We start from the raw sequence: 23,490 nt of genomic DNA on the forward strand, positions 1-23,490 counted from the left end.
TCCAGATGAATTTACAAATTGTTCTGTCTAACTCTTTGAAGAATTGGATTGGTATTTTGATGGGGATTGCATTGAATCTGTAGATCGCTTTTGGTAAAATGGCCATTTTTACTATATTAATCCTGCCAATCCATGAGCATGGGGGATCTTTCCATCTTCTGAGGTCTTCTTCAATTTCGTTCTTCAGGGTCTTGAAGTTCTTATTGTACAGATCTTTTACTGGCTTGGTTAAAGTCACACCGAGGTACTTTATATTATTTGGGTCTATTATGAAGGGTGTCGTTTCCCTAATTTCTTTCTCGGCTTGTTTCTCTTTTGTGTAGAGGAAGGCTACTGATTTATTTGAGTTAATTTTATACCCAGCCACTTTGCTGAAGTTGTCTATCAGCTTTAGTAGTTCTCTGGTGGAACTTTTGGGATCACTTAAACATACTATCATATCATCTGCAAATAGTGATATTTTGACTTCTTCTTTTCCGATCTGTATCCCCTTGACCTCCTTTTGTTGTCTGATTGCTCTGGCTAGAACTTCAAGAACTATATTGAATAAGTAGGGAGAGAGTGGGCAGCCTCATCTAGTCCCTGATGTTAGTGGGATTGCTTCAAGTTTCTCTCCATTTAGTTTGATGTTAGCAACTGGTTTGCTGTATATGGCTTTTACTATGTTTAGGTATGGGCCTTGAATTCCTATTCTTTCCAGGACTTTTATCATGAAGGGGTGTTGAATTTTGTCAAATGTTTTCTCAGCATCTAATGAAATGATCATGTGGTTTTGTTCTTTCAGTTTGTTTATATAATTGGATCACGTTGGTGGTTTTCCGTATATTAAACCATCCCTGCATGCCTGGGATGAAGCCTACTTGATCATGGTGGATGATTGTTTTGATGTGCTCTTGGATTCGGTTTTCCAGAATTTTATTGAGTACTTTTGCGTCGATATTCATAAGGGAAATTGGTCTGAAGTTCTCTTTCTTTGTTGGGTCTTTGTGTGGTTTAGGTATAAGAATAATTGTGGATTCATAGAAGGAATTTGGGAGTGATCCATCTGTTTCAATTTCGTTGAATAATTTGGATAATATTGGTATGAGGTCTTCTATGAAGGTTTGATAGAATTCTGCACTAAACCTGTCTGGACCTGGGCTCTTTTTGGTTGGGAGACCTTTAATGACTGCTTCTATTTCCTTAGGAATTATGGGGTTCTTTAACTGACTTATCTGTTCCTGATTTAACTTCAGTACCTGGTATCTGTCTAGGAAATTGTCCATTTCCTGTAGATTTTCAAGTTCTGTTGAATATAGGCTTTTATAGTAAGTTCTGATGATTTTTTGAATTTCCTCTGAATCTATAGTTATGTCTCCCTTTTCATTTCTGATTTTGTTAATTTGGACACACTCTCTGTGTCCTCTCGTTAGTCTGGCTAAGGGTTTATCTATCTTGTTGATTTTCTCAAAGAACCAACTTTTGGTTCTGTTGATTCTTTCTATGGTCCTTTTTGTTTCTACTTGGTTGATTTCAGCTCTGAGTTTGATCACTTCCTGCCTTCTACTCCTCCTGGGTGTATTTGCTTCTTTTTGCTCTAGAGCTTTTAGGTGTGCTGTCAAGCTGCTGACATATGCTCTTTCCTGTTTCATTCTGCAGGCACTAAACGCTATGAGTTTTCCTCTTAGCACAGCTTTCATTGTGTCCCATAAGTTTTGGTATGTTGTACATTCATTTTCATTAAATTCTAAAAAGTTTTTAATTTCTTTCTTTATTTCTTCCTTGACTAGGTTATCATTGAGTAGAGCATTGTTCAATTTCCAAGTATATGTGGGCATTCTTCCCTTATTGTTATTGAAGACCAGTTTTAGGCAGTGGTCTGATAGCACACACGGGATTATTTCTGTCTTTCTGTACCTGTTGAGGCCCGTTTTTTGACCAAGTTTATGGTCAATTTTGGAGAAAGTACCATGAGGAGCTGAGAAGAAGGTATATCCTTTTGCTTTAGGATAGAATGTTCTATAAATATCCGTTAAGTCCATTTGGCTCATGACTTCTCTTAGTCTGTCTAGGTCTCTTTATAATTTCTGTTTCCATGATCTGTCCATTGATGGGAGTGGGGTGTTGAAATCTCCCACTATTATTGTGTGAGGTGCAATGTGTGTTTTGAGCTTTATGAAGGTTTCTTTTACGTATGTAGGTGCCCTTGTATTTGGGGCATAGATATTTAGGATTGAGAGTTCATCTTGGTGGATTTTTCCTTTGATGAATATGAAGTGTCCTTCCTTCTCTTTTTTGATGACTTTTAATTGAAAATTGATTTTATTTGATATTAGAATGGCTACTCCAGCTTGCTTCTTCTGACCATTTGCTTGGAAAGTTGTTTTCCAGCCTTTCACTCTGAGGTAGTGTCTGTCTTTGTCTCTGAGGTGTGTTTCCTGTAGGCAGCAGAATGCAGGGTCCTCGTTGCGTATCCAGTTTGTTAATCTATGTCTTTTTATTGGGGAGTTGAGTCCATTGATGTTGAGAGATATTAAGGAATAGTGATTATTGCTTCCTGCTATATTCATATTTGGATGTGAGGTTATGTTTGTGTGCTTTTCTTCTCTTTGTTTTGTTGCCAAGTCGATTAGTTTCTTGCTTCTTCTAGGGTATACCTTGCCTCCTTATGTTGGGCTTTACCATTTATTATCCTTTGTAGTGCTTGATTTTAAGAAAGATATTGTGTAAATTTGGTTTTGTCATGGAATATCTTGGTTTCTCCATCTATGTTATTTGAGAGTTTTGCAGGATACAGTAACCTGGGCTGGCATTTGTGTTCTCTTAGGGTCTGTATGACATCTGTCCAGGATCTTCTGGCCTTCATAGTTTCTGGCGAAAAGTCTGGTGTGATTCTGATAGGTCTGCCTTTATATGTTACTTGACCTTTTTCCCTTACTGCTTTTAATATTATTTCTTTATTTTGTGTGTTTGGTGTTTTGACTATTATGTGAAGGGAGGTGTTTCTTTTCTGGTCCAATCTATTTGGAGTTCTGTAGGCTTCTTGTATGCCTATGGGTATCTCTTTTTTCAGGTTAGGGAAGTTTTCTTCTATGATTCTGTTGAAGATATTTACTGGTCCTTTGAGCTGGGAGTCTTCACTCTCTTCTATACCTATTATCCTTAGGTTTGATCTTCTCATTGAGTCCTGGATTTCCTGTATGTTTTGGACCAGTAGCTTTTTCTGCTTTACATTATCTTTGACAGTTGAGTCAATGATTTCTATGGAATCTTCTGCTCCCGAGAGTCTCTCTTCCATCTCTTGTATTCTGTTGGTGAAGCTTGTATCTACAGCTCCTTGTCTCTTCTTTTGGTTTTCTATATCCAGGGTTGTTTCCATGTGTTCTTTCTTGATTGCTTCTATTTCCATTTTTAATTCCTTCAACTGTTTGATTGTGTTTTCCTGGAATTCTTTCAGGGATTTTTGTGATTCCTCTCTGTAGGCTTCTACTTGTTTATTGTTTTCCTGTGTTTCTCTAAGGGAGTTCTTCACCTCTTTCTTGAAGTCCTCCAGCATCATGATCAAATATGATTTTGAAACTAGATCTTGCTTTTCTGGTGTGTTTGGATATTCCATGTTTATTTTGGTGGGAGAATTGGGCTGCGATTATGCCATGTAGTCTTGGTTTCTGTTGCTTGGGTTCCTGCGCTTGCCTCTCTCCATCAGATTATCTCTAGTGTTACTTTGTTCTGCTATTTCTGACAGTGGCTAGACTGTCCTATAAGCCTGTGTGTCAGGAGTGCTGTAGACCTGTTTTCCTGTTTTCTTTCAGCCAGTTATGGGGACAGAGTGTTCTGCTTTCGGGCGTGTAGTTTTTACTATCTACAGGTCTTCAGCTGTTCCTGTGGGCCTCTGTCTTGAGTTCACCAGGCAGGTCACTTGCAGCAGAAAAGTTGGTCTTACCTGTGGTCCCGACGCTCAAATTTGCTCGCAGGGTGCTGCCCACGAGCTCTCTGCAGCGGCAGCAACCAGGAAGATCTGTGCCGCCCTTTCCGGGAGCTTCAGTGCACTGGGGTTCCAGATGGCGTTTGGTGTTTTCCTCTGGCGTCTGAGATGTGTGTGCAGAGTGCAGTCTCTTCTGGTTTCCCAGGCATGTCTGCCTGTCTGAAGGTTTAGCTCTCCCTCCCACGGGATTTGGTTGCAGAGAACTGTTTATCCGGTCTGTTTCCTTCAGGTTCTGGCGGTGTCTCAGGCGCAGGGGTCCTGCTGCTCCTGGGTCCTCCCCTATGGGAACCCAGAGGCCTTATACAGTTTCCTCTTGGGCCAGGGATGTGGGCAGGGGTGGGCAGTGTTGGTGGTCTCTTCTGCTCTGCAGCCTCAGGAGTGCCCACCTACCAGGCGGTGAGGTCTCTCTCCCACGGGAACCAAATACTTTCTAACTCATTAGATATGTGTATGGAGGAGATGGTAAGGAAGAGAAGTTGGGAACTGAATCAAAGAGAGAAATAAATTAAAGGGTTCTTAAATAATACATTCCAATAAGATTTTCCCCAGTTCTGCCTCCGCAAGCTTTCTCTACTCACTCCTACCCAACCCAAATCATTTATTTCTCTCATTCTTGTTTTTAATGTACTGGATATTGTGTTTATATCACTGTCCCCTTTCCAGGTTCTCTCTCACACAAGTACTCCCCCATTCTCTCTGTGTTTCACTTCTGAGAGAATTTAGCCCCTCACCATGGCACTTGGAGTCTCTGCAAAGCTAGGAATGTCTTCTCTGAGTTAGGCAGACAAGAGAGCTGAGTTAGGGGAATGGATGACATGGAGGAATTTCATGTGATGTCTGTATGTCTTCTCCTAGAAAGGATTTCCTTTACTTCCATAAGAAAGTTGGTACCATTACCCAATAGGTTGTACTAATCTTACGTCAGAGCTTTAATTCTAATATATAACCTAATTATACCACCATGGATAACCCAGGCAGAGATTCTATTCTCACAAGACAGGTTTCAAATAAAGCCTCCAACTCTAGAAACAAATCCCTAATATTCACTTATTTCTGCTGATCTAGGTCATAGAAATGTGCTTCAGCTCACTCTCTAAGATATACCAAGACCTTTTGCCTACCTTCTGGATTATTCTATGCCTTAATATATGTGAATCTGCCAGGGTTTTCTGGGCCCCAAACCACTGTTTAAATTGGACTACATTTTATTCAATAACATCTGCAATTTTGCTAGATTAAATATATTGATTTTAATAATTCTTGGTTTTACTCTTCCTCATCCTCTCATATACTACATTCAGATCAGAGTTTCTCCATCCTCATCTCCTCACAGTTCTTCCTCTCCCTACCTAAATATCCAATCCTCCTCCATTTCCCTTCATAAAGTAGAAAATCTCCTAGAAATGTCAACAAAACATGGCAAATCAAGTTGCAATAAGACTAGATAGCTTTCCTCATATTAAGATTGGAAGAAAGCATCCTTGTAAGAGTAAAAGGCTCCCTAAATCAGGTAGAAATTGTGAGAGATAGTCCCAGATCCCACTCCAAAACATTAATGTGCACAATTTTAATATATAAGCAGAGGTCACCCTATGCAAGCTCTGGGATTGTTTTCTTAGACTTTCCGAGCCTAGGTTAGTCGATACTGTAGGTATTTTCTTGAATTCTTGACCCATTATGCTCCTGTAATCTTTCCTCCCAATTTTCTGCCAGATTCCCTGAGCTCCAGCTAAAATGGAGCGGTGGGTTTTTAGATGTTTCCATCAGTTCCTAGATGAAGATTCTCTGATGATTATGCCCTGCCTATGAATACAGCAGAATATCACAAGAAAGCATTTTAGTGTTTTGTTGTTTTTATCAAAGTTTTGTAAGGTTCTCATCTCGGACTCTGAGTTATCCATCTAATTGGGCAATGTCAAGGGTACATTCCCTCTCATGTCATGGTTCCCCAACTGGACCAGTTTGGGCTGGTTACATCCATGATCTCTGCTCTATCATTACCCCAGGATATCTTGCAGGCAGGACAAGGTATATGTCAAAGTTTTTTGTGACTGTGCTGATATCTAAGCCTATCTACTAGAAGTCTTGCCAGGTTATAGGAGATCTCCCATTCAATTTTCATACGCCCCATTACTAGAAGTTGTATTTAGGGTCACCCATTTGGGTTTCCATTGCATGATGTTTTTTACTTGACCTAGAAATGCCACTCAATTTCATTTGTCTCTTCCAGTAATTTCTACCTCCATATTCCAAACCACCTGGTCCCTCCTGTTTGGATACACTCCAGGTTTTCTACTTCCACTTCACAAGGAGATTCATGTGTCCTCACTTGTGTCATCATTGTTACTTATACAATCTGGATCTGCCAGCTCTGGAGGATTGTTCCCTATAGTCCACATTCTCAACAGTTTATTTGTGAACTCAACTATTCAGACTGCTATATAATGGGCTCTCACAATCATTCTGATTAGCGTTTCCCTGTTATTTAAGGGAATCTTTCTTTAACTGCTTCTCAGTCATATTTGATTCCTCTGTTGAGAATTCTGTATATTTCTATACCCATTTTCAGTTAGGTTATTGGTTTTCTTGATTTTTAGTTTCTTAAGTTTGTTATACATATTTCTACTTTATATCTCTGTCAGATGTAGAGTTCATGAAAATCTTCTCCCATCCTCTAGGTTTTTATTTTGTACAATATTCAGTCTCCTTTGCAATCCAGAACTTTCTCTGCTTCCTTAGGTCACATTTATTGACTATTGTTCTTAGCAAATGAGCTATTGGTGTTCTGTTCAGGAACCCCAGTGACTTCTATGCTATTTTGCACTTTCTTTTCTATTAGTCTCAAGATAGCATGCTTTGGATTAAGATGTTTGATCCACTTGATGTAGAATTTTATGCAGACTGATAGATATCAATCTACTTTCCTTCTTCTCCTTGCAGAGATTCAGTTACATCACTGACACTTGTTGAAGATGGCTTCTTTCATTCTTTCTTTCCTTCTTTCTTTCTTTCTTTCTTTCTTTTTTCTTTTTTTAGGAGCTGGGGACCGAACCGAGGGCCTTGCACTCGCTAGGCAAGCACTCTACCGCTGAGCTAAATCCCCAACCCCAGATGGTTTCTTTCTTTCACTGTGTATTTTGGGTTCTTTATCAAAAGTTAGGTTTCCTTAGGTGTGTGGATTTATGTCAGGATTTTTCATTCTATTCGATTGATAGTTTGTCAATATTTATGCCAATATCATGCTGTTTTTATTACTATAGGTATGTAGTACAGTTTTATTTTCCCAGGGATGGTGATGACTGCATAATTTTCACTGTTCTTCTTTTGGTTTTATATCTGATGTTGAGTATTAGTCTATCAATATCCGTAAAGTCTTGTCTTAGAAATTTGTTTGGAATTGAATTGAATCTATAGATTGCTTTTTGTAAGATGCATATTTCTATTACTATGATAACACTATCAGTACATGAGCAAGAGATATCTTTTCATTTGGCAATATCTTCTTCAATGTTTTGTTTGAAGATATGAGGATATGTCACACAAACCTTTCACTTGATTTGTTAGAGTTAAGTGAGTTTCTCATATTCCTATTATATAATTACTTCTGCTGTAAGAGAAACTATTTTCATGGTGACTGGAATGGTCTTGTATCATTTCTATTTCTGTAGCATTCTCAGGGGGTGTCATGGATTTTAGGATCTATCTGAAGTGATCTTCAGATTACCTGTCACTCAAGGTAAGGATGAACTGACATAGGAGATAGGAGTTTCCTGGGTTTTGTTTGTGGTTAACTGGGAAGAATAAGCACTGAGTAGCCTCCAGAATCACAACTCTCTGCACTGCTCCTCAAAGTCTCCACAACAATTTTATATAGATCTTTTACTTTCACTGACCCATGACAATCAATATTATCAATATGACAGATGACAGTGACACAGTAGTTGTAGAGGGCATGAAAGCCTTGTACTCAGAGAGGAACACAAAGAGAACAATAAATTTTAATCATGGGAGTGTCCCCTCATTGGAGAAGATAAATCAAACACTAGCACTTTATCCAAAGAGGTTAGAACAGAGATTCGTAACAATCTGGTGTCCCGTTTGCTTCCTGTATGGACAAGCCTAACCTTCTTTCCCCAGAATGATTATTCCAGAATGCTCCTTCTATAGACAGTTGTGAAACCTTATAGGATGGACCCTATGGCCTTCTGAACTTTGTAAGTGGCCACATTAATTTCTAAGCCTTTTAGATGTATAACCTACCCTCAAAGTAACAAGAACTTTGTAAAGACAGTTTCTACATAGTCACATTTTAAGCTTCACTGTATAACTGGAATTGGAAAGATTATGAAAATTATTGTTGAATGAAGACCCTTTTCCTTTTTCTACTTTCTTCAAATATAACTAAAATATATTACCTGTTCTTAGACTCCCTGAAGTCTCATCCAATATGAAGATGTCCATCCACACCAATTTCTAAGTTTCATCTCTTCTCATCATTTGATTCCCTGACTGACAATTCCATGGATCACATTCAAGAGGACAACACCCAAACAACTCATTGTATATGGAGTCTTCTCATCTGTGGACTAATGTTTATGATATTGGATGGCACTCAACATACATTCAATGGGGAAATTTAAACAAGAAACCAACAAAAGTACAACTTTGATCTAAATAGTGTCCTGCCTCTTTCCTGAAAGTTACACTATGTGAATAATAGTATAACTCTGTGGGAGTAATCAAACAAGACTTGACTTGTTTCAGGGACTATTTTACTAAATGAAAATGATACGGAAAAAAGTTTTTTAACCAAGAACCTCTGATCACATAGTCCAGGAATGTAGAAGCAAACAATAAGATTGTTCTGCTAAAGAATTATAGCAATAAAAGGACTCCTACATAAAATACTTTCTCCCAGAAGGAATTTACTCTATGCACTCAATGATTAATAATAGGAAAATTATTACTAAAATAAACACACACACACACACACTCACACACACACACAAACACACACAAACCTGCTAAAACCCAAACATTTTATTAGATATTTCTTGGCATTATACATTTTATATATGCCTTATTCTTAATTTCTTTAAATCCTGACCTGTGAAAACCCTTTAAACATTTTAATCAGAGATAGGAGTTTTAAAGTCTGGGCACTGGGGCATATGTGATATTTACACAACAAAGGTATCATTTATTATTTTATAGAACATTTTCTATTTTTACTGTAAATAAAATCTTCACACAATATATTCTGATTACTGATTTGTCTTTTTCAACTCCTTATAGATTATCTGCCACCTCAATTCCATTTCTTCATCTAATTAGCAAAACAAACAGAACCAAAAATTAATCATACAAAAAAACTAGATAAAAGAAAAGCAAACAAACTGTAATATTACTAAACAAAACAAAACAAAAAGGGCAATATGAATGAAAGGTATCAAAAATCAAGCACAAGAAACACACATAGATGCAGAGACAAACACAATCATAAATACTCTACAGGACAATGATGGGTACAAATTATCCCATAAACTTTCAAAATTGATGTTCTTTCAAAAAAGGCCCATGCTCTCTAAAGCCTATTGACTGCAGAACTGATTATTGACATTGGCATCACTTTTATAGGACCAGATACTAACATATAACCTCTGAATTTACCTCACTTAGCATGTACATACATTGAGTTTGTAATTGAATTCTGTGAAAGTGATTCAATAATATTTTTGTTCATCAAATACAAATTATTCTTATGTGATTTTGTGTCAGGAGCAATTTTGCCTGTTTCAATAAAAGCCTGCCTGTGATACAGAGTCATGGCAAAAGTGCCAAATGTTCTGCTAATCTTTCAGGAAGGAACTGGGAGGCTTCCCAATGGCTAAAGGTATTCAATGTATGTCAGACATTGTCTCAGATGGTTTTGTGACTGTTTCCCACGATTCTGTAAAGTATATAAAGACATGAGAATTAAACTTCGTGTTGGCAAAGAATTCACTGTTTCCCTTCTGTTATCTAATCTCTGTCTCAGTGTCTTCTTTTACACCTTTCCCCATTCCCTCCTGAGAGGAATTTTCAACTTTGCATCGGCAAGAACAATGAGGCTGTATATACAAATATAAATACCTCTTGCATTCTAAGGCCCTAGAACTTCTGCTGACCACACAAGTGGAGTGAGCAAAACAAGTAGAAGTCATTTAAGACTTAAGACTGAGAAAGTGCTTTTAGATAGCCAAAAAAGACATTGGTGTTTGACAGGTCAAATTAATACATAGTTCCATCTACACCCCCAACATCTGGAAAGTCATATTATACTTTATTCCCAGCTATTCCAAAGAAAGTTCTAGGTTTTGTCAGAGTCCAGAAATATTTTTATGATGCATAATCACAGATTTCCCTTTTTGTTGTTTTTTTAAAAGAAACATTTCAGTGGAGGTGGTCAATGATAGTGATTTTGACAAAGTATTGGTTAATTATAGGATCATCATAGTGTAACATTATATAATTTATAGATGTCCTTTTGCAGAGATGATAAAAGCAAAATTGGTCTCTAAGAAAGAGATATAAAAATAGGACATGTGTCTTCTCAGTTCCAGGGTAGCCTGCTGCTCTTCCTCCAGGGTTTCTGACATGCTCAGGATGTGGTTTTAACACTGTGTCTTGTACAGTAATAGATTGCAGAGTCCTCAGATGTCAATCTGCTGAGCTCCATATAGGCTGTGCTGGTGGATTTGTCTACAGTCAATGTGGCCTTGCCCTTGAACTTTTCATTGAAGTTAGTAGCACCACTGTTAGGATAAATTTCCCCAATCCACTCAAGGCTCTTTCCATGACTCTGCTTCACCCAGCTCACCCAGTAGTCAGTGAATGTATAACCAGAAGCTTTGCAAGACATCTTCACAGAGGCTCCAGGCTTCACCAGTGCAGCCCCAGACTGCAGCAGCTTGACCTGGGAGTGGACACCTGTGGAGGGAAAAATATAGTGGATGTCATTGTCAGTTGAATATGTGACCAGACCTCAAATTTGCTATGCTGAGACACTTACCTGTAGCTGTTGCCACAAGAAAGATGATACAGATCCATCCCATGGTGAGGTCCTTTGTACTCAGTGACTGTAGAGAGGACAGTGATCTTATGGTTTTGTGGGGTGTAGACATCCTTTATTTACCACTATAGATTCACATAATTTGCATATTCATGAGCTGGATACATTTGAGATGAGGACCTAGTCTTGCTTGAGAAGAGACACCTGGGTCAGAAATCAGGTTGCTGAGGCCCGAGTCCTAAACCTGTCTGAGGAAAATCACCCCTTAACTTCATTGATGAGCCTTGTGCTGAGACTGAGAATGTAACTTCATGGCCTATTCTTGAAAAATATTTGCCTCCGCAGACAGTGTTACCTCTTTTGACAAGGCTAAGAGATAGATTTGCAGGTGGTAAAATGATGACAATACTGATAGCAACTTTCTAAAACAGCTAAGTTATTAGAATTTGCAGCCTCCTTTCAAAACATACAATTAACATTTGTGTTTCCAGTATGTTATATACTAAAAAAGTCAACCAAATGACCAACAATACGTATAGTTTAGAAACATATGTACATGAATGATTGTTGCAGAACCATCACAATAACTAAATTATGGAAATAAACTATGTATATTTCAACAGAAGTTTGCATCAAGAAACCATGGTAAACAGACAGATAGATGATAGATATTGATTGAAATAGATATACCAAAAATGTAAATCTTTGAAGAGTTTTCAAAGAATCTTCACAGTGTTTGAGCATGCAAATGTTATATGTCAATCACAAGAGGTACATGTATGTTAAGAAAAGAAATCACAGAGGCTAGAGAGTCCCCATAACATTCACCTCATCTCTCTGCTGGAAATTCTTGGTCCCACTGTGACCTCTGCTGGTCATGAACTTACCTGCAGGTTTATTTCCCATTGTTTACTATGAAGTTGCCCAGACTGACTTCAGTAGTAACATATCCCTGCACCTAGTGTGTTTTCAGGGTTCAACTACAGGGAGAAATGGCTATGGTTTGTTTGGAGAAGATAACTGATGTCTCAGTGTGTGAATTTAAGTTGGTTCTACATTAATGACATTCTCAAAGTCATCATCTTTTCTAATGGCAGTAGGATCCAGAGCTATCAGTTATGGTTTGTCAAAAGGTGTTAACAGGAGAGATCATGTCCTTTGTTACCTTCATCAGGCTGTACTTGGATAAGAGCAGCTGAGGACAGAAGAAGAGCAGTGAAACTCAAACCCAGATGCATCGCCCCATGTATTCATGTATGAATTCATGGAACAGTCCTATACAACAAAAAGAGGAAGAACCACTGAGGTATGCACAGAAAAGCTAATAGTTCAAAAAAATTCACATTGATTAGGAAGTACAAAGCAAGCCCATGTATTCTGCACCTCAATCTGTTTCCCAACCTGCATATGCCTCGATTAAATTTGATAAGAGTAGGCTGGATATTCCATGACATTGTTGTTCCCCATCCAAACAGGAGAGGTATCTTACAAGCCTTAGAGGTAGTTCTTACCACCCAATCAGAAAAAGCCAATGCCAACCTATTAGCAATAGTCAGGTCTTCATTTTCATGAGGTACCTAAAGGCCTAGAAGATTAGCCAATTCGTCTTTCTTCCCAGACACTTCTATCTGCAAAGGTTTTAATCTCAGGCCCATCCTAAGAATTCTCACCACTGTAGCGGGCTGTAAAGAAGTCCTTTCCTTACACAGCCGCATACTATTCTTCAGTGGAAGGCCTCTCTATGTTCTCAACTGCAGGGCCCAAAAATCCCAAGCCTACAGCCAACCAGTGACAATCCAAGGACTCCCATCACAGGACCAGCCAGCGTTCCCCCCCACCGCCCCTTTTCTCTCAGCTCTGGGCAAAACCTGCTCGTGACCCCCATCCCATTCACTTCTTTCTTAGCACTCAGTGGCATCTGGGTGATCAAGATTCTGGGAACCAAAAGGCCACAGGTCTCTTCCAGGCCCAGGAACCCCCATGCCAGTTCCACCTGTCTGTCCCCATGCCTCAGATTGTGCTTCCCAACCCCCTGATCTTCCCACAGCCCCACACCTGCCTGGCAACTGCACAGGGAAAATGGAGCAAACTTCCCCTTGTCCTGCCTCCGCAGAGGCCATGCCCAAAAGCAGAGCAGTTGCAGGACACCCCACCATTAACTCAACAGCTGCTTCTTACTCCCTTTGCCACCCCTTATTGTGCTATCAAGATTCTATTCTTTCTTTGAGCTTTTCTTCAAAGTTAGCCTTTTCATTTCCTTTCTATCTACATTTAGGATTTACCAGGCAAGAAAAATCAAGTGGGGAAAACACAGAGATCATCCTGCTTAGAGCACACAGCCTAAGTAACTTGGCAGAGCAGGCTCCTCCTCCACTACATCTCAGGCTGGCCAAAAACAATGGAAAAAAACACAACTGAAACCCAAAAGTTTTCACACTTTGCTTAAATGCTTGTTTTCTCTCACAGGAACATCTAAGACAATGTTCCTGCTTCTCAAACTAAAATTATCATGCCTCTTTATTTAAATGTTTATTTTCTCCCTAACATTTATGATTTATATCCAAAAAACTTTCTAAATTTCCTTTAAGGTGTAAAAGTCATCTCTCTAATCTACTCTCACAGGTCAAACCAACTATACTGATAACCAATATTTAATCCTTAATTAACAACCAGGTTTCTTTCACAGACAAACTCTTACTGCCTATCCCAGATACATAATTAACATGATATTTTCTTCTTCAGACATCTAAAGCAGAGTTAAAGGATGCTTTCCATGACTAAACTCCTCAACACACTTCTTTTTTACAATCATAACAACAGACCATGATGTGCTTCCAAGCAAACCAACACAGGCTTAACACAGTCCACTCATCCTATGCAGACTTCCCCCTGCTGGGGTTCTGCTCCTCTGTTGTGTTCACCCTACAGGTTTTTCTACAGCGCTTCTCCCACATATCCAGCCAATACCAAAGGCCACCTCTTCAGACCTGCCTGGGAGAAGAAAGCTGCCTTTATCCAGATACCACATCTGACTGATGACTCCCTGAGGTCCACACTGAGATCCACAGATGACAGCTGAGACCCACAGACTTGGGACCTTCCAGCTACAAATGAACCCTCTTGCTAAAGTCAAATGACTACTGAACTTGGGGAACGTTAGATGATAGTAAGAAAAACATGATATCTAGCTAGATTTATCTAATGTTGTTTAAAACCAATGTTAATACCCTCAAACCCTACAATGAATGAAACTATTACTTCAATCAATGATCCTTTGTCCTCCAAACCCTACTTCATCCCCTGTTTCTACTCAAGCTTAGTTGTACTAAACCGCCAGCCTACTTAATGCTTTCTTATGATTCTTTACTCCCACCCAAAATTTTCAGTACATATGATACCTCTTGGTTAAAAAGCTAAATGGGGTAATTGTGAGGCAGTGGGCAGTGAAATGTACCTTGATTCCTGATCAAGATAGGTCAAATCCCTAGGAGACCCTAAAAGGTATAGGAGGGGCATTCCTAGTTTCTCAAATAGCCCGTGCCTCCCAAATACCCTTATAGAGATCCTTATGACAGACCAGTCATGTAGGGAAATTCCTCAAGCCACTCCTCCACAGGTGAGGACTTGAACACAGGTTACATAAGACCAAAACAGATCAGTCACAGAGGACAACACTCCAAAGCCTGCCGCCACAGGTGAGAAACTTACCACAAGTTACATAGGCCCAAGACAGATCAGTTCCAGAGGACAATACCCGAAAGCCCTCCTCCACAGGTAAGGAAGTGACCACAGGTTACAAAGGCTCAAGACAACGTCCTTTGCACCTACTCCACAGGTAAAGATGTGACCACAGGTCTTGTAGGCTCAGACAGATCAGTCATAGGTATAGAGCCATGCCTCCAAATAGGTAGATGAGGTCTTCCCAAGCTCTCAGGCCAAACCAATAAGAAGTACCTGCTGTCAGACACTGACCCATCCACAAAACTGTATATAAGTGTCCTATTTAGAATTAAAGCTGTGCAGGAACTATTCCACCTTCTGAGAACTTTGGGCAGAACAGCTGTAACAATGCATCTTGGGAAAGAGATCTGCTTTCCCTGAAATTATCACCTCCAGAAGCTCACCTGCACCCTTTGCCAGTTGTCAGTCTCCTGCAGGCTCAGCCTGAGCAAATGAAGTGGCAGGCAGCAGTGGAAAGAGGCAGAACAGGCAGCAAGAGCAGCAGAAGCTGTTCTCCCTCCCTGCCTGAGTTTTCTCCCCCTTGCCTGAACATAGTCACATAGTCAAGTGAGAGATTTCCATGGGAAAGCCCCAGGTATAAGAGCCCTACACAACTGTTCCTCAAGTTCTGCATAGCTAATTTATTCAGTTGCTTTTCTTTCACTGGCATATGCAACAAGTATTTTTCAATATTATTGATGACATTGAGAGGAAGAGTGCTGGTGGAATAAGGATCTGGTACTCACAGAGAAGCATAGTTGTATGGGTTTAACATTTATCAACTTTTCTTCTTTCATTACAATATCCCACTGTTTTTATTACAGAAATTTTAGTCACAAAGGGATGGCTCCTCAAGAAATGGGAAAAAAATTAAATATCTGCACTCCATTCAGAAAGCTAAGACTGGAGGTTCTTAAACTGGTGAGCATTTTGCTATCTGTGGGCACAGAGTTCATCCTAATAACCTAGAATGATTATCCCAGACTCTTCTGTCATTAGACTCTTACCCATCCTAGGGAGGTGTCACATGTACTTTATGGCCTGCTGAGCTGGATGCTGTTGGTCAGAGTCCACACTATAGTCTAGGCTTTAGCAATAGAACTACATTCACAGTCACAAGAACTTCATAAAGAGTTTCTATATGACCACGCCTTAAGCTTTATTGTGCAACTGGATTAGGAATGATTATGCAAATTGGTTCTGCACACAGACCCTTCCCCAAATTCTATTATTATGTTGAAATATACCTACAATGAACAGTCTGTGCTCAGACCCCTCAAAGTCCAATCCAGGTTGACAAGGCAATCACCACCATATCATCATTCCTAACTTCACATCGTTTGTTTCCCTCTATGACACCTACAGAGATGTCCTCAAGAGATAAAAACTTTCCTAGGAGAAATTATTCTGTGCTTTTAGAGATTAATAACAGGAAACTTCAAACTTAAAATACATACACAAACATACAGTTACACTCACTTGCACACATACACACACATATGCATAAAAACACTCATACACACAAAAACAGAGAGGGAGGGAGAGGGAGAGACAGGGAGGCAGAGACAGAGACAGAGAGAGAGACAGAGAGACAGAGAGGCTGAGATAGGCTAAAACCCAAACATTTTACTTATTTCATTATACCTAAGGATTACACTTTTTACACATGCCTCATCGTTTAAATCCTTTCAGTCCTGACTTTTAAATACACTTTAAAGATTTAAACTAAGACAAGAGAATTTTGAGCATATGGGGAATTTGCACAACAGATAACTTATTAAATTTCTATTTATTAATTCTTTTCAATTCTTTTTTCTTTAACTTACTGAAAATAGATTCCTTCATGCAATATATTCTGATTACTGGTTTCTATTCCCAACATGTTATCAATCTTTTCCCACCACTCTTCTGATTACAAAATTAGGAAACAAACAGAATCTAAATATCGTGAAGAGGAAAAGCAAACAAATGGAAATAGGACAAATCAAACAAACAGAAAAAAAGTCATCAAACACAAACTATAGGAAACACATGTGCATGGAGAGACACATACTCACACATATTCTGTAGAAGAAACCTGGGCCAAAGATTTGTAATTGACTATGAGAGTTGATGATGTATCTGCATAGGTCCATGCTCTAAAGAGGGCAGTGACTACGTATGATTACTGGGACTGGGAAGAAATAAATATGGGACCATGAACCTATCTCTTATCTCAGGACCTACCTCAATCAACATTTTGACCAAAATACAGGAATTATATTTGCATGCCTGTTTATTCTGATAATTCTCCCCTTCTTAGAGGTTGGAATTTCTAATGGAACACAGGGCAAGCAATAACAACACACCTGAGGGCATTGAGATTATGAAGTAATGTTTGCTTCCCTATGTCAGATTTTATAGGTGAAATTTATATTATACATTATTTCCAACAATTACAAGCCCTGGTCTCTCAGGATGCAGTGATATTTTTAACATGCATCACCATACTTTTCTCTTTTTATTGTTTTATTGAGTAGGACACATGGCTATGGAAGGGGTAACTGGTGAAGTGATTCACAGGTTATGGTGAATTGTAGGTTTATGCAAATAGCATCAGTTTATTCATAGATGCTCATTTATAAAGATGACAAAGGCACAATAAGTCTGTGAGGAGGAGGCAATGAATGGAAATTCAACATTACTATTTCTGAGCACGTCTAAAGATTAGTCTCTTTTTTCATCTCAGATCTATGGAAACTTGCTGCTTCTCCAGGGTTTTGACACATTCAGGATGTGTTTACAACACTGTGTCTTGTACAGTAATGGACTGCAGAGTCCTCAGATGTCAATCTGCTGAGTTCCATGTAGGCTGTGTTGGAGAATGTGTCTGCAGTCAGTGTGGTCTTGCCATAATAAACTTCTCAAAAATAAACAAAATAAACTTCTCATTATAAACAGAAACACCAATTCCAGGAACAATATCTCCAAACCATTCCAGGCCATGTCCAGGCCTCTGCTTTACCCAGTGCATAGCATAGATGGTGAAAGTGTAGCTGGATACCTTGCAAGAGAGATTCACTGAAGACCAGGGTTTCACCAGCTCAGATCCAGATTATTGCAGCTGGGCCTGGGAGTGGACACCTCTGTAGAGTAAGGCAGAGTGGATGTAATTTTCATCTCACGTCCTGTGTCTTCTTCAGATTTTGAAGTTGTGAGTTCCTTACCAGCAGTATTGACAGGAAAAGACAGAGAGCCAGTCCCATTACATGGTTAGAGTCACTGTGTTCAGGGACGGTGGAGAGAAAACAGATCATAGGTTGTTTTCAGAGTGTGGACATCCCTGTATTTACAGCCAGAGACTTAGGTAATTTGTATAGTAATGACCAGGGGACTTCTTACATAAGAACCTAGTCTACCTGAAGAAGAACTGGAGACTAGGGACTGAAAAGGCACATGGGTCAGGCCACAGGATGCTCAGCTTCAATTCCTAATCTCCTCTGAGGAAATGCATCCCATAGACTTGCACTCTAAGCAGATGCTGTGGATGTAACTTTAGGGACTAAGATCTCATAAGATTTTTGCCATGATTCTGTTGCTCCACTTTGACACAATGTCATCAGATTGCTCTACAGAGGTTTGTTATGATGATGATGATGATGATGATGATGATGATGAAATGGACAGAATACTCCAAAAATGGCTAATATTTTATAATTCACTGCCTCATTTCAGATATATGGAATTAATATCTGCCTTTATAAGAGGTTATATACTTCAAAACTCACTACAATGACTAAAAGTAAATGTACTGTTTATATACACATAATCACTAGTAAATAGTGAAACTCCAGAAATCTTCCCTGCCAAAAATGAATATATCTTTACCATCACTCATCAAATGTCAAAAGACATTCAACTTGGTGTGGGCCCTCAATGATTCCTCCACATCCATGTTTTGACATTTTGTTTTATTTAATATGTTTTAATATTTTGTGATGAAAAAAGTGTACATATACACCAAGGTGGATATATTGACCTGTGGGGACTACTTGCCTAATTCAATTTCAACAGACTCACATGAGACTGATAAGCTTTCCAGAAGATATCTTTATTGCTCAGCCATTTCAAAATCTCCAGTGTGTTAATTTTTACTGGTTTGAAGTGTGTGTGTGTGTGTGTGTGTGTGTGTGTGTGTGTGTGTGTGTGTGTGTGTTGTGCTGGTGGTAAATATAGCTAGCTACTTAGAGTTTGTTTTTACAGTAAGAACAGTTCAATCCCTGAACATAGAATTTCATGGTAGAATTTCTGGGAAGTGTTTCACAAAGTATCTTCATGGTGTTCAAGCATGGATACATCACATGTCAGTCACAGCAGGCCAGATCAGTTAATATACTTAAGAAAGGAAACCGTAGAGGGAAGAGAATCCCCTCCACAGTCTTTTCATCTACATTTGGGGATTATTGGCCTCATTGTGCCTCCTGCTGATCATGAACTCTCACACAAGTACGTTTGTTATATCCTATACTGAAATTGCAGTCTGGCTTCACAAATAATTTATCCCCGTAATTTTAGTGTTCATGAAACTCAACTGAAGGGAAAAATGGTTCGAGATTACAAGGGGATAATGACTTATACATCAGAGGTTTTACATTCTCCCAGTAGTACTGTAGTATCATTCCCAAAACCAAGTTCCCCCTTGATGGCATTTGGATCCAGCTCTTGCAGTTTCCATTTCTAAAAATGAAATGACAGGAGATAACAGCTTCTTTCCTGTCTTCATGAGGCTACATCTGGGGCAGAGAACCTGTGTTTACAGTGTAAATTACTCACGCTACATTGTATATTAGACAAAATTAAAAGAGTTGTATAACTGTTTATAGGACTGAGAATGTTGACATAAATAACTGAAATGATGAAGCTGTTCAGGACCTGGGTAACTTTTAGGAGCTGAAAATATTTTGAACATAGTGCTGCTATAGACCTGTATTAACAAGAATGGATTATTAGTGAAAATTTTGAGTAGAGAAAATATTAAAAGGACCAACCAAACTAAAGATCTGAATCCTACAAATTTGCAATAAGAATCACTGCATAGTTACAAGGACTGTCAGAGACTGAGTCACCAATCAAAGAGCATACATAGGCTAGAACTATGCCCCTAGGACATATTTAGCACCTCTAAAGTTCAATCATCTTTAGTGTCCCCCAACAACTGGAGTAGGGGTCATGGCTAAAGGGGTTGCCTATCTGTAGAATGCAATCCCATGACTAGACCACCTTGTCTGGCCTCAGAAGGATAATATTCACTTAAGCCTGCAGAGACTAGATGAAACAGGATTGGTTGGCATTCAATGTGCCATCCCCCTGTCAGAGGAGAAGATAGCAGATTAGATGTAGGGAGTGTTTATGGGAGCGAGGAGAGAGGGGCAACAAATAAAAATATAAAATGAATGAATGGATGAATGAGTAAATAAATGAATGAATAGATAAACAGAGAAAGAAAGAAAGGAAAGAAAGAAAGAAGAAAATAAATAAATAAATAAATAAATAAATAAATAAATAAATAAATAATTGAAAAAATCTCCTTTGGATCTCCTAATATAATATGTCCAAATAAAAATAAACCCCTCAGCAAAAATAGGTTATTACATTTTACATTCACAAAAGGCTATTTCCCTGTGTGATGCATCTGTTTCCTCCCTATCCAGAGGAAGTCTTCCTTCTCCCTTGTTCTCTTCCCCTTCTCCCTCATTCTTTATCTCTTGACTTCCACTTATTCCCTACCACTTGCTCCTCTGAGGCAAACAAGACGTTTTTGTGCTGAGAATTTGGGGTTTGGATGTTCTGGAACTCTATAGCCATTAATTTATGACCACCACTGTTTTGCTGCAGCTGTTAGAGAAAATTTCTGAGAATATCGAAATGGTGAGAATTTCATATTTAAGTGATTGGTGTAAGTTCAAAAACCATCATATCAGGAAGGATGACATTCATCCCGTTTCTCAAAGCTCCATATATAGAGTGGCTATAACTCTGGGAAGACTGAAATACAGATAATTTATCTCCATCATTGATTTCAAAACTGCTGTAATTTGTTCTGGGGTTATGTTGGGAAGAATTCTGAATGATGCCCACTCCTGCACCAGGAGTCAGGATGCTCTTCCACTGCTTCAGTATCATAGCCACTCGGGTCTGCCTGCCATAAGATTCATTTGGTTGAGGATAAAGAGGTTGTAAACCAGCTTTTTAACCTCAAGGATATACGTTACCTTATATATTTTGACAACATGCATAACAGTGAAGTTTGAGTTCTTGATTTTTGTTCTAGAACACATAGCACAAATATCAGGAACAGCAAAGATTTATAGATACAGTATCTGCCATGACAGCACTCACATGAAATTCTCTAAAAAATCAATTAGAAAACTTAAAAATGAAAAAGAAAAGATCACCTTACCATCAACCTCTTGTTGAGTGTTCTGGATTTGGTGTTGAACACTCAGCAATGGGACTGGGAAATTCAGGGCTGTGCTCCTCTGCTAGAGCCACAGGATCAGGTCTAGAATGATTTTCTAAAGGAAATTGATTAATTGAAAGTCCTTCTCCTTTATGTTGAGCTCTTTGTTGAAAGCCTAGGAGATTTGTTTGTCTAGACAAGAAAAAAAGCAAAACAAACAAACAAACAAGAAAATAGGAAAAAATATACCACTATCTCTCCTTATACATGTTTGGGGTTATTTACAACAGTTTGTTTTTCTTACCGTATACTTTCCTTTTTAATTAAGAATAGAATCTTAGCTCATATAATATATAATCTTATTATATTTGACCTACTTCTACTCATTTCTTTTCTGTTGCAACTCTTCTACTATCTGGATCCAAATCCTTCCTGTCTTTCATAAGATTGAGGTTCTAGGTTGGAAAAATAAAAAAGAGCAAAATAAAATACAATTAGCTAAAACAGAAACTATTACACTGACATTGGACAGGTAAATAAACAAAATGAAAAGACTTCCGAAGGAAATTACAAGAGTCAGAGGCCCACGTGTTCAAAAACTCAGGAGACCCATAAAAGTAGTAAACTGGAAAGTATAACATATATGGAATGAACTGTTGCTAAAACAAATACATGAAAAAAAACTTCCTGAAAAAGACACACATGAAAGAATGCTTTGTTGGAGCAGATAAAGGGGAACGGATGTTTTGATATAGCAAACACATGAAAGACCTTTGAAGAAGGAGTACAAATATGACCACACATACATTGGAAGACAGGCACTGAGCCTTGTTTGGTTTGCTCATTCCTTGTAGCCTTAGAATTTGCAATTCTCAAATTCAAAGTTTTTAACCAAAAATGTTTCTGTTCAAAGAAAAAACAAGGTCACAAATGGAGCTGAGACTAAAGGAAGGGCCATCCAAGGACATCCACACATGGGGATATATCTTGTCTATAGAAAACAAGCCAGAAATTGTTCTTGCCAAGAGGCCCTTGCTGCCTGAAACCTGGTGAGGCTGTTCCTTAGGAGGTTTCATCAGCAACTGACCAATGTAGATGTGGATGCTGGAGCCAACTATCATACTGAACTCAGGGACCACTGTGAGGAAACTGGTGAAAGACTGAAGGAGTAGAGGAGGATTGCAACCCCATAGGATGAACAACATCGAATTTCTGGACCACCCATTGCTTCCATTTACTAGATCACCAACCAAGGAGTGTATGGATGGATCCATGGCTCCAGATACATATTTAGCAGAGGATGGCCTTGTTCCCCATCATTGGGTATGGAGGACTTTTTTTGTCTGCATGTTTTATGCCACAGTGTAAAGGAATATTGGAGAGGTGGGGTGTAAGAGGTTGGATGGTTAGGGGAGTACCCTCATTTAGTCAAAGGAGAGTGAAGAGATAACAGATGGGGGTGTGGGGTTTATGTAGTGGTAACCTGGAAATGAAATATCATGTGAGATTTTATGAATGGAATGCTTAATAAATAATATTTTTTTAAACATAAAATGTCTGAGCAGTGAAATATTTTAATGTTGTCCCTTGATTCTTAAATGATTTTTGCCAGTACAAGAAGACAGAAATGGTAAGAGATGGGTCAATAGGGCAATAGGCAACTGACCAGAAATTACTATAAACTTTGCACTCAGGATGAACATGAGCACGACAGAAAAAAACGAACATGTTTTCTCTTTCCACGATGTTTTAGTTTATAAAAATATAAGAAGTACAAAATATTTGGGGCCTTTACTCAGTTTGTTCAATCCAAATTTCCTTTGTTTATTTTTAAAAAACTTATAAACAATATAGTATAATCATACTTTTCCGCTCCCCAACTCAACCCAAATTCATACCCTTTTTTCTCTTACTCTTTAACCAAATACAAACAAAAATGTAAAAGAAGAATCAATTTCTATCTCTTTCTCTCTATTACTATCCATCCTATCTCTCTTGTTACATACACACACACACACACACACACACACACACACACACACACACACAGACACACACACATGCGCACAAAAACACACACACATACTCAGAACACCACAAATCTAAAACCAAATATACATGAAAAGACTACTAAGAGAAAAAAAATGACTAAATAAAGCTATTTAAGACAAACACTCTGCAAATACGCCATTGTATTGGTTTGCTTTGTCCACTTACAGGGCATATGGCCTGTCTTATACTGTTGTTAATACAGAAAGTAAGACTCCACTGAAGCAGACTAAATGTTCATTTTAAATGAATACCAGCTGCAGATAG

At 38.7% G+C, this 23,490-nt stretch overlaps 1 gene segment (V, D, J or C); it reads right to left on the bottom strand.

The window, feature by feature from the left end:
- Nucleotides 1-10,266: 10,266 nt before the first annotated feature.
- LOC299458 (Ig heavy chain variable gene segment) lies at nucleotides 10,267-11,106 on the bottom strand. The segment is given in 2 exon segments: nucleotides 10,267-10,933; nucleotides 11,016-11,106. Coding segments are annotated over 2 exon segments (372 nt in total).
- Nucleotides 11,107-23,490: the final 12,384 nt, after the last annotated feature.

Source organism: Rattus norvegicus, chromosome 6 (genome assembly GCF_021556685.1).
Source record: "Rattus norvegicus strain SHRSP/BbbUtx chromosome 6, alternate assembly SHRSP_T2T, whole genome shotgun sequence".
NCBI classification, from domain to species: domain Eukaryota; kingdom Metazoa; phylum Chordata; class Mammalia; order Rodentia; family Muridae; genus Rattus; species Rattus norvegicus.